The 11,743-nt window shown below is 37.3% G+C and overlaps 3 protein-coding genes across 4 annotated transcripts; 2 read left to right on the top strand and 1 right to left on the bottom strand.

Annotated features, from left to right (window-relative positions):
* The first annotated feature begins 6 nt into the window (after positions 1 to 6).
* Positions 7 to 3,284, top strand: GUN1 (s uncoupled 1). Its single transcript, XM_021425380.2, has 4 exons — positions 7 to 1,716; positions 2,151 to 2,367; positions 2,514 to 2,698; positions 2,794 to 3,284. Exons 1-4 carry the CDS (start codon positions 86 to 88, stop codon positions 3,056 to 3,058), a joined length of 2,298 nt encoding a protein of 765 aa, XP_021281055.1. The 5' UTR covers positions 7 to 85; the 3' UTR covers positions 3,059 to 3,284.
* A 744-nt stretch (positions 3,285 to 4,028) lies between these two features.
* Positions 4,029 to 8,826, top strand: LOC110413903 (ATP-citrate synthase beta chain protein 2-like). Of its 2 annotated transcripts, none has more exons than XM_021424927.2 (17): positions 4,029 to 4,242; positions 4,356 to 4,472; positions 4,579 to 4,681; positions 4,794 to 4,859; positions 4,967 to 5,090; positions 5,323 to 5,457; positions 5,744 to 5,804; positions 5,876 to 5,952; positions 6,376 to 6,531; positions 6,613 to 6,741; positions 6,843 to 6,975; positions 7,066 to 7,193; positions 7,294 to 7,399; positions 7,524 to 7,600; positions 7,698 to 7,768; positions 8,051 to 8,335; positions 8,612 to 8,826. In XM_021424927.2, the coding sequence occupies exons 2-17, from the start codon at positions 4,373 to 4,375 to the stop codon at positions 8,685 to 8,687; spliced, it is 1,827 nt and encodes a 608-aa protein (XP_021280602.1). In that variant the 5' UTR covers positions 4,029 to 4,242; positions 4,356 to 4,372; the 3' UTR covers positions 8,688 to 8,826. The 2 variants fall into 2 exon arrangements, with proteins under 2 accessions (XP_021280602.1, XP_021280601.1); XM_021424926.2 differs by having other exon boundaries at positions 4,030 to 4,268; positions 8,612 to 8,825.
* Positions 8,827 to 9,769: 943 nt separating this feature from the next.
* On the bottom strand, positions 9,770 to 11,482 carry LOC110414390 (Pectin lyase-like superfamily protein). Its single transcript, XM_021425543.2, has 5 exons — positions 11,250 to 11,482; positions 10,965 to 11,124; positions 10,433 to 10,648; positions 10,081 to 10,331; positions 9,770 to 9,935 (listed from the first exon to the last, which is right to left on the bottom strand). Exons 1-5 carry the CDS (start codon positions 11,480 to 11,482, stop codon positions 9,770 to 9,772), a joined length of 1,026 nt encoding a protein of 341 aa, XP_021281218.2.
* Positions 11,483 to 11,743: the final 261 nt, after the last annotated feature.

Below are 11,743 nucleotides of genomic sequence, written 5' to 3'. Positions count from 1 at the left end.
TTCTCCCCTCTCTCAGAGCCCCGTCCCTTTCCCTTCCCTCGCCCCCGATTTCTCTGGTCGACGGTCGACCCGGTTCGTCTCAAAAATGCACTTGGGCCGGCCCAAAACTAGCACCAACACCCGCCACACTTCCATAGCTGAAGAAGTCCTTCAACTCGCCTTACATAACGGCCAATCCGGCCTCGAAAGGGTTCTCGTCTCGTTTGAGTCGAAGCTTTGCGGCACCGATGACTATACTTTCTTGCTTCGAGAGCTTGGAAACAGAGGTGAGTATGAAAAGGCCATCAAATGTTTTCAATTCGCGGTTAGAAGAGAAAGAAGAAAAACTGAACAAGGAAAATTAGCTAGTTCCATGATTAGTATTCTCGGTAGATTGGGAAAAGTTGAACTTGCTAAGGGCATTTTCGAGACTGCCTTGACTGAGGGTTATGGAAATACTGTTTATGCCTTCTCTGCTTTGATTAGTGCTTTTGGGAGAAGTGGGTATATTGATGAGGCAATAAAGGTTTTCGATTCCATGAAAAACAATGGGTTGAAGCCAAATTTAGTTACATATAATGCTGTGATTGATGCTTGTGGGAAAGGAGGTGTGGAGTTTAAAAGGGTTGTGGAGATTTTTGATGAGATGTTAAGGAGTGGAGTGCAGCCAGATCGAATTACTTTTAATTCGTTGCTTGCGGTTTGTAGTAGAGGGGGTTTATGGGAAGCCGCAAGGAATTTGTTTAGTGAGATGGTTCATAGAGGGATTGATCAAGATATTTTCACTTATAATACACTTTTGGATGCGGTTTGTAAAGGTGGACAAATGGATTTGGCTTTCGAGATTATGGCTGAAATGCCTACAAAAAATATTTTGCCTAATGTTGTTACTTATAGTACTATGATTGATGGATATGCAAAGGCTGGTAGATTTGATGACGCGCTCAATTTGTTTAATGAAATGAAATTTTTGGGTATTGGTTTGGATAGAGTTTCATATAATACTGTGCTTTCTATTTATGCAAAGCTTGGTAGGTTTGAGGAGGCTTTAGATATTTGTAGGGAGATGGAGGGTTCAGGGATCAGGAAGGATGTTGTTACTTACAATGCACTCTTGGGTGGATATGGGAAACAAGGGAAGTATGATGAAGTTAGAAGATTGTTTGAGGAGATGAAAGCACAAAAGGTGTCACCTAATTTATTGACTTATTCAACAGTAATTGATGTGCATTCAAAGGGTGGTTTATATGAGGAGGCAATGAATGTTTTTAGAGAGTTTAAGCAGGTAGGATTAAAGGCTGATGTTGTTCTCTATAGTGCATTAATTGATGCCTTGTGCAAGAATGGGTTGGTGGAATCTGCTGTATCCTTTCTTGATGAGATGACAAAGGAAGGGATCAGGCCTAATGTTGTTACGTACAATTCTATCATTGATGCTTTTGGTCGGTCTGCAACTTCTGAATGTGTGTTTGATGCTGGTGGTGAGATCAGCGAGTTGCAAACTGAATCTTCTTCATTGGTCATTGAGCTTGGTATTGAAGGCAAAGCAACAGATGGGGAGGATAACCAGATCATAAAAATTTTTGGCCAGCTAGCTGCTGAAAAAGGAGGTCAAGCAAAGAAAGATTGCAGAGGCAAGCAGGAAATCTTATGCATCTTGGGAGTTTTTCAAAAGATGCATGAGTTAGAGATTAAACCAAATGTTGTCACATTTTCAGCCATCTTAAATGCTTGCAGGTATAATTTTATATCATTTTCTATGCCTATCGATAGATCAGTTGCTTTTCATTTTTTTTCATTGAAAAACATGAACTTGGTACAAGAGTCCTAGAGTCCTAGAGTCCCGTTTGTTTCTAGCTCCACTGAGTAGTGTTTGTTATTGAAGTTGGCATTGTAAATTGGTTTCCTGCCTGTGCACAGTTTATGGGCACTCTATATGTATCTTATGGGTTATATGCCATAGTTTCTGCCTAAAAAACAAAGGTGACAGTAACTGTTCAAGAATTTTTTGTATATGTTCAATTGTATTTGATCAAATGACGGCTAGGTTTATGTGATTTGTAAATAGTGGGACTTCATTTGTCAATCCGCCTCTTTTGTTGTTGCACATATTAAACAACCTTTATCTAAAAAACATGGATGATCAGTTGTATGTATTGCTTTGGATGCAGCCGCTGTGATTCCTTTGAGGATGCTTCAATGTTGTTGGAAGAGCTCCGGTTGTTTGATAATCAGGTCTATGGCGTGGCCCATGGGCTTCTTATGGGCTGTAGGGAGAATGTTTGGATCCAAGCTCAATCCCTATTTGATGAAGTGAAGTTGATGGACTCTTCGACTGCATCTGCCTTTTATAATGCTCTGACTGACATGCTTTGGCACTTTGGTCAGGTTAGCTATTGTATCGTAGCTGCATCACTGGTTTGATGCACTTCTTGCTTAGTTGTGTTCCGCTATGATGTTTATTGCTTTTTATCTTCATGATTTAGGAAGAACTTTATTTGAAAAGCTTGACACTGTTAAAATGTTCCTTGTAGAAACGGGGAGCCCAACTAGTTGTGCTTGAAGGGAAACGTCGGCAAGTGTGGGAGAATGTATGGTCGAATTCTTGCTTAGATTTGCATCTTATGTCCTCTGGTGCTGCTCGAGCAATGGTGCATGCATGGTTGCTAAACATACGTTCTATCGTTTTTGAAGGTCATGAATTGCCAAAACTGTTAAGGTGACCAAATTGGTTTTGCATTTATATGGGCTGGTTAAAATGTTCCTTTTAATATCTTGTTTCAAAAGTAAATATATGTTTCCTTCTTTGTCCAGCATTTTGACCGGATGGGGCAAACATAGCAAAGTAGTTGGTGATGGTGCACTAAGACGAACTGTTGAGTCACTCCTCACCGGCATGGGTGCACCCTTTCAGCTTGCTAAGTGTAACTTAGGTAGATTTGTATCAACAGGTCCCGTGGTTACTGCCTGGTTAAGAGAATCAGGCACCCTAAAGTTGCTTGTTCTTCATGATGATAGAACTCAATCTGAGAACGCAGGGTTTGGACAAATCTCAAATTTACAGACCCTTACTTTGTAGGAGCGCGTATATTATGACGATTCCTTTCCTTTTAACTTTTTGCTTTTTTGGCTTTTCCTCATGTTTACCCCTGTAAGTTGTACAAATTATCAAAGAATTGATGTATATATCTCAGCCTCCCTTGCTCTCACCCGTCTCCTTGTAGCTTATACTTCCTGTTATTGCATCAATCAGCTAGAAACTATTTTGTGGCAGTATATGAAGCTCACTTTGCATCTTTTTCTCATGATTTGAACTGGTTGTTTGAAATTTGTTATACAGTTTCGAGTTAGTGAGACGGAAAGAAAATGGGCAAAGAATGGATAAAGAAGATTTAGTCCAATTCTTCTGGATGAGTAGTAGTACGTAGGAAATTTGGCTATTATAGAACAACCAACCTTTCAACTTGGATATTTTATCATGTCCTACAGCACTTCATAGTCACTCAAGAAGTAAAAATACAGTAAAAGTTTTCATACATGCCAGCCATTAAGCACCTACAAATTTACATTTTCTTTTCAGGCTATTTTGCTAAGAAAAGATCTACCTATACCCAAAAAAAAAAAAAAATTACTACGGGGATATTTGATACATATTTAATGAACTTTAAATATAGCTTTCGAGATAAATTTTATTTAAACTAGAAAATTTTCTTTCACATATCCAAATTTTGAAGTTTAGAGATGAAGTCACTGCGGATTAAACAAATGTAAACACTGGACTCCGACTCGTAAGCGTAATGTATGCAAGTCTGTGGGCTTTGGCTAAATGGGCACGTAGCCATGGCCGCAGGTTGGGTTTTGGGCCCTTCCCGTCGGCCCGTTCTGCTCTCTTGGTTCCAGTTATGGCCCATAGAAACACGAAGATTGTCCAACGTTCAAAATTGAAACTGAAATGAAAGGAGTGCGTGCCTAACTACCGCGGGAGAAGAGATCTACCAAAGATGAACCAAACCAACCGACCCTACCCCGCGTAACGGCCATCTTTCCTATTATTCTTGTTTTGGTGCTTCAATATTTCTTCACCTTCCCTTCCCTTCTAAATCAATCAACTAACTACTCATAAACAACCTCTACATTGTTATTTACTTTTATCTCTCTCTGTATTCCAGATTTTCAGTCCACTCTGTTTTAAGTTCCATCTCGGGGTCGATGCTCTTTATTTAATTCTCCTTCCTTCATTTGATTGTTCTAAATTTCTCGCTGGTTGTTCCTTTTACCTTCATGCTAAGGTTGTTGCAAACTGATTTAACCTGAGAGGGGGGTTTCTATGATTTCTTCTAGTCCTGAACATTCCTAGAACATTGTATGATTTGCAGGGATCTGGTCTTAGAATATGGCGACAGGGACACTGTTCACCCGGACTACACAGGCATTGTTCTACAACTACAAGCAGCTTCCAATTCAGCGAATGCTTGATTTTGACTTTCTTTGTGGTGTGTTCGTTTAATCCTTAATCATTGTGGGGTGGTCTGAGTTTTAATATTTGATACTAATGAGCCAGGGAATTAAGTTGTAACTTTCCATTTTTGAATTTTCTAGGTAGGGAAACACCCTCTGTTGCTGGAATTATCAACCCAGGTTCTGAGGGATTCCAAAAGCTCTTTTTTGGTCAGCAAGAAATTGCAATCCCAGTTCATTCAACGTATGTTCCCCTGCTCTCTCTTTCAACCTGTAGTATTTTCTTCAGTTACTCACTTTTTACATTTTCCCCCCTTGGGTTCTATAAATTTCTCAAATTTGACTATTACTTGCAGCATTGAAGCAGCTTGTGCTGCCCACCCTACTGCTGATGTTTTTATCAACTTTGCATCATTCAGAAGGTTGGCCTTCAAACTTCAAATCTTGAATCAGATTGTTTCTTTTTTTTTTCCCGGATAACCAAATAAAAAAATGTTGAGTGTATTTCAAATTTTCAATACATATGCAGTGCTGCAGCTTCATCATTGGCTGCTTTGAAACAGCCGACCATCAGAGTGGTGGCTATAATTGCTGAAGGTGTTCCGGAATCAGATACTAAGCAGTTGGTTGCATATGCTCAAGCAAATAATAAGGTTTTGTCTGAATTGATGTTGGATGGACACGTTAATCATTTAATTTTGTAGAAGCAATCTCTAGGCCCTTGATTTTTAGAAATAACAGTGACTCGAAATTATATGAAGGAATTTAATGAATGTTCCTTATTTGTACACTTTGTACCTTCCCTTCCCTCATTCTTCATTAAACAATGTGAAACTTGACCAAGTAGTTTGTACCTGATCTTGGCAATGGCATATATGGTTTCAGGTTGTTATTGGCCCTGCCACAGTCGGCGGTATCCAAGCAGGAGCTTTTAAGATTGGTGATACGGCGGGAACAATTGACAACATCATCCACTGCAAACTTTACAGACCTGGGTCTGTTGGATTTGTCTCTAAATCAGTATGTTCAGTTTTCTTCTCAAACTTGTGCAAATACTATTTTTTTTTTTGAAAGGCATGCAAATACTATTTTGCATTTGTCATTTTTGAATCTTACCAAATTAAAAATTAGTGTTGCACTTGAACTTTGGCTGCAATGGCAAAATTATAGAGCTCTTTTATTGATTTGTGACTTTGTGCTTAGTTTTTATGCAAGGGCTAAGCATTTAATTCAATTTTAAGGCCTTTTCCACTTAACTGTGGGTAATGTTTCTCCTTGTTCTGAGAATCGTCTTTTCCATGCACAGGGTGGCATGTCTAATGAACTTTACAACACAATTGCTCGTGTTACAGATGGCATCTATGAAGGTAAGTGTTCCTTATCGATCATGTTTTGTTCTGTTTTAATCAGGACTCACAAAAGCTCTGAATTTCTGAAGGGATTGCAATTGGAGGAGATGTCTTTCCTGGCTCAACTCTTTCTGACCACATATTGCGATTCAATAACATCCCACAGGTGTTGTAATCTTCTCAATGCACAAGTCATTTTGGCATATAATTGGAAGAGTTCTACTGACAACAAGATTTCCTGATATTTAACTTTGATTTCTTACAGCATCCTTACCTGGGATCATAGAATTCATCATCTGAATGTATTCAAGGATAGGTCATTAATGGTTCATGACTTGCGCTTTCTTTCCAAAAAATCTATCAGTAATAATAAATACTCCAACAGGGACATTTGCTGATAAGTGCTCAAAGTACCAAAAGACGTCTAATTGTCTAGTTGATATTTACTGTCCAATGCTGTATAGTTGTGTTCTTTAAACAACAGTTATGAGCATTAACTTAACACCCAAAAGATCTTATCTCTATTTTTATCCCTGTATTTTAGATTACAAGTCTAGTTAATGCAAAATTATGACGTGTTTTCTTGCAGGTCAAGATGATGGTTGTTCTTGGGGAACTTGGGGGTCGAGATGAATATTCACTAGTTGAAGCTCTAAAACAGGGGAAAGTAAACAAACCTGTAGTTGCTTGGGTTAGTGGAACATGTGCAAGGCTATTCAAATCAGAAGTGCAGTTTGGTCATGCTGTGAGTTACTATCTCAAAGCTTTGATTTATTGTGTTTAGCCTGAACAGGTTCAATTTACCTCTAAAACTGTCATTTTAAAGGGTGCTAAAAGTGGTGGGGAAATGGAATCAGCACAAGCAAAAAATCAGGCATTGAAAGAGGCCGGTGCTGTTGTTCCCACTTCATATGAAGCATTTGAGACTGCAATTAAGGAGACATTTGAGAAACTTGTACGGGTTGATCACTTGTATTTGTATATCTTGTCTCTATTGTTTCTTCTTGTTATGCTTTTAAACATCCCAAGGAAGTTATATCTGACTCCTATTTTTAGGTTGAAGGGGGGAAAATTACTGCAGCAAAAGAATTCAAGCCTCCCCCGATTCCTGAGGATCTTAATAGCGCAATTAAAAGTGGGAAAGTTCGAGCTCCAACTCATATTATATCTACCATCTCTGATGACAGAGGTTTGAACCTATTTTTCTCTTGTAATACTTTAGTTGCCTTCATTTATGAGCAAGAATACTGGCATCCTCATTTTGTTTCTGGCTATGCAGGTGAGGAGCCATGTTATGCTGGTGTTCCAATGTCCTCCATTATAGAACAAGGTTTAGGAGTAGGTGATGTCATCTCTCTTTTGTGGTTCAAGCGTAGTCTTCCTCATTACTGTACACGTTTTATTGAGGTAGGAGTTTCAAATTACTATTTTTCAAGGAACCCTTTTCCTTCAATTTCTATTCTCACCATCTTTGGAATTTTAGCACATTAATGGTTTCTATGATCAGATCTGCATCATGTTATGTGCTGATCATGGTCCCTGTGTCTCTGGTGCTCACAATGCTATAGTCACTGCAAGGGCTGGAAAGGATCTTGTTTCTAGCCTTGTCTCCGGTATATATCTTTGAACATAAGTGGCTTCTATCCTTGCCTAATTGTCTTTTTTATTTATGCTTGATGTAGTGTTGGCATATTGGTTGCATCTCATGGCTAATATGATTGATTTTTCTGGTAACAGGTTTGCTTACAATTGGTCCCAGATTTGGTGGAGCCATTGATGATGCTGCTCGATATTTCAAGGATGCTTGTGATAGAGTGAGCTATCAATCAAATAATAAACAGTTCATACTTGACAAGTGAGAAAAAATGTAACAATCTTAAGATGTTATCCTTTTCTGTTTCTTGCCCTCAGGGACTTTTGCCATATGAGTTTGTTGAAGGCATGAAAAAGAAGGGTATTCGTGTTCCTGGTATTGGACATAGGTGCAGTATTAATCCATTTTTTTTACAGTCTACTATTTGCTCATAAGGAATTGTTTTACCCCTTCTGTTCAGTCATTTTTCACTTCCTGTGAGATGAAGATTAAGAATTCATGTTTCTTCTCTAAGATACGTGTTCATTGATCAGTGATAATGAAATGATAAGTGGCTGACAATGGATTATTCTAAAATTTTGTGTGCGTGTTTAACATCTCCGGACTCTTTTAACATTCTGTCTAAATTTTACATTTTTGATGGTTTATTCTGTTTGTTGAAAATATGAAGGATCAAGAGAGGAGACAACAGAGATAAGAGAGTGGAGATACTACAACTGTTTGCACGCACCCATTTTCCTTCAGTGAAGTACATGGAGTATGCAGTTCAAGTTGAGACATATACCTTGTCAAAGGCCAACAACCTTGTTCTCAATGTAGATGGTGCTATAGGCTCTCTTTTCTTGGATCTTCTTGTTAGCAGTGGAATGTTCAGTAAACCCGAGATTGATGAGATTGTTGAAATTGGTTATCTGAATGGACTATTTGTACTAGCGCGCTCCATTGGTTTGATTGGGTGAGTCGGAACACATTGTTATATTTTTTGAGTAGCTATATATATGCCAACGCAGTGGTGCTAGAATTAAGACTGTCTATCAGTAATGGTCCAAGTACTTTTTGGTTTAAATCTGACAGGGTTTTAGGTGTAGTTTCTAAGGGACATAATTAGAACTCCACCGGTGTTTTCTAATGTTTTTATTTCACATTAAATACACACATACAATGATAGTATTCCAAAGACCTTTTATGCAGTTATCTGGTTCTTGCCTTGATTTTTCTTTTGAACACCCAGGCACACCTTTGACCAGAAGAGAATGAAGCAGCCGCTGTACCGCCATCCATGGGAGGATGTTCTCTACACAAAGTGATACATAGCTATATTAGCCATTTAAAAATTTAAGATAACTATTTTTTCTTATATATAAAACTAATTATTTTTTTAGTTTATATTTTGTTGTTATATTGTTTCTATTTTATGTAATAGTTGATTTATTGAATTAGAAATTTTGATTATTGATTTATATTAGCCATTTAAAAATATAAGATAATTATAAAAAAATAGCCAATAAGTGTTGTTTTGTTTTTGAAAATTAAAATTAATAAAATCTTATTTAAGATAAAAAAATGTATTAAATCAATTGGTTATATTATCAATTAAAAAAGAAATATTAGAAGAATTTGATTATAAAAGTTTAATTAAAAATTTTATATTTCAAAAAACTTAAAAAAATAAAAAAAATTTAATTTCAATAAAAAAAGTCACATTTAAATAATTAACTTTAAATCTTTAATGATATTGAGCCATACCTGATTCGTTTCTTAGCTGTTACTGCCTACAGTTACTACTTCGTTATTAGCCCTCCTCGTTGGCTCTGTGTTTGTGTCTGTGGTTCCTTCTCATTGGTGGCCCTCTGTTTTTAGGCAGCTAAGCTTTGTTAAATTGTTACTGAGTAGCTTCATTTTGTATGCAGGTGCCCTTAACTTTTAGTCCATGGTTATGGATGAACCCATTGCACTGTTTCTTCTCACTGATTTTAAAGTAAATTCAATTGACTGGCTGAGAGAAAAATGGAAAGAATGTAACTTTCTCATCGAAAGTAGTTTCAACCTGTCATTGTATCTCAAATTCACAATTATTCAATTTATCATGAGTTATATGAGGCTTTTCCTTTGTTTATTATTCTTTGATGCATATACAATACACATGTGAGTTGTGATAACCAAAAGAAAGAATCAATGCAATATGGGCCTTTAAATGTCTCCAAGTGAAACACCTAAAGAAGCAAGAACGAACTTCCATGTTTGCATTTTCTTGGTAATGAAAGAGTAAAAACTAAATAAACTTTCTCCATGTATTTTCTTTGTTTCACCCTATAATAGGCAGAAATATATCACTCATTATATCAGGATACAGTCTTTCACGAAGCTAAAACAATGAATTCATTAGAACTTAGGAGACCTTTGGTAGTTTGGCAATCCATCCTTCTTTGTCAATATATGATATGTTCAGAAATTGATTGAGCTGAGAAGCACTGAGTTTCCTCAGCCAAGGCACACGCTTCGAAGTGTTTGCTCCCGGTCCCTTACAATCAGCCTCCACATAGATCAAATTTTCTCTACAAATATTAGCCAGAGTTGCGCTCTTACTTCCATAGCAAAAGTAACTATTTCAAGAGTAATTTTTAAAGGCGAATATATATATATATATATGTATATGTATGTATGTATGTATGTATGGACTGAGATAATTAAATGTCATACTCATGATGGACATAGTGCCAAGCATCCCAACCAGAAGGAAGAATTGCATCAGATAGCACTGAATTATATATAATTACTCTTGAATAAGCCCCGTAAGCTCTGCCCAGGTAAGTTTTACCAGATCCTGTAAACACACAATATTTAAATACGAAGCCGCTAGGATCAGCTGATGAATTCCTTCCTTGCGCTGTTATGTAACCATTAGGATATGCTGGTGCATATTTTCCTGCTGTAAGATTTATTTCGCATCTCTGCAAATTACAAGAACATTTTCAGTACTTGAAATGAAGTTAAGAATGAGAACTGTATCTCATCTTCTTATGAAATTAGCAAAAGTTATTGTCGCACATACCTCATAGATAGACTGGCCACCGCCAAATATAAAATCGACAGCACCTTCAATATAGCAATTGTAGAAATAGTGGCGGCCTTGTACGTCCCACAAGGTATCTTGCAGCCCAAAGAAAGCACAGTTATAGAAAGCAGATTTATCCCCATATATTCTAACCGCTAGAGCTGGCTCCATCTTTTTCTTCGCATCATGTCCTGGCTGTATGTTATAGATATTCTGATCATGTTCAGAGTGAGGACAGAATTATTCCAAATGATAAACGCTAACCAGCCAAAAAAAATTCACAAAAATGTAATGCATGGTGCTGATTTTATTTCTGATCTGTTATCTTTTTTAAAAGATGCATAGCTTTAAGCACAACGTTACGTAGATTAAACTTGGGAGTCTTTTTGTAGCTGTAACAAGACCTGACGTTGAATCCCATCTTCATTAGGCATGGTGGTGAGGGGAGAGTTACTTCAATTTGTAGCCCAATTATCAGCAAAAGAAAATTTGGGTAATCAAGAAAGCAAAGAGGACCTCCATTTTCTACCTTGAACGTAATGCCTTTCGCAACAATGTTATCAGGAGATGAAGTGAAAGTAGCGCTGTCACAGGTATCCATATGATCCCCCCATTCAATACTGGTTAACTTGGTCCCAGCTCCTCTAAGAAAAATGCAAGGTTTGTTCGCAGGGATTGTAACCTTCTCCCTGGACCGATCCAACAGCAGAAGAGAAAAATCAGAATTTTTAATTATCTCTAATTTCAGGCATAAACCAAACAAATGAGACATGAAATTGTAAACTAGACTGTGTGAGCAGACATATTGTAGTACCTGAAGTTTCCAGGGGAAATAAGGATACGTATCCACTTATCGTTGTTAGATGGGATTGAATCAATAGCATTTTGAATGGTTTTGAAGTCTCCCTTGCCAGACTGATCCACCCTGATGGTATGTGCGACGTTGAATTTATTGGCATTATTCAATTGACATTCCAAAGCTTTAGAGATACTGAAATAAAGCAACACAATAAAAATCAATGCAAGCACATGCTGGAGGAACCGCATTTTCTGTGAATAACGGATCTAATGCTAACTAGCTGCTAGATATTCTCTGGAAGAGTCGCCTCGTTCAGTCTTCATGACTGAATGCTAAGAATCGTGGTGATTATAAAGAAACATATTTGATTAAGTGGTAGCACTAGCACACATGAAAGTTTCCAACGACAATCAAATTTCTGGGTAACTGGCAAAGTTGGTATTATTACCTCATTGTATTGCAATAAATGAATCATTAATCATAATTATGGGCATGAAGGGTGATTTTAT

This window comes from Theobroma umbraticum, unplaced genomic scaffold (genome assembly GCF_002168275.2).
Source record: "Theobroma umbraticum cultivar Fairchild unplaced genomic scaffold, ASM216827v3 scaffold_4.1, whole genome shotgun sequence".
In the NCBI taxonomy this organism is placed as follows: domain Eukaryota; kingdom Viridiplantae; phylum Streptophyta; class Magnoliopsida; order Malvales; family Malvaceae; genus Theobroma; species Theobroma umbraticum.
The sequence above is the reverse complement of the archived record's forward strand: the minus strand, read 5'-3'. Positions and strand labels throughout refer to the sequence as shown.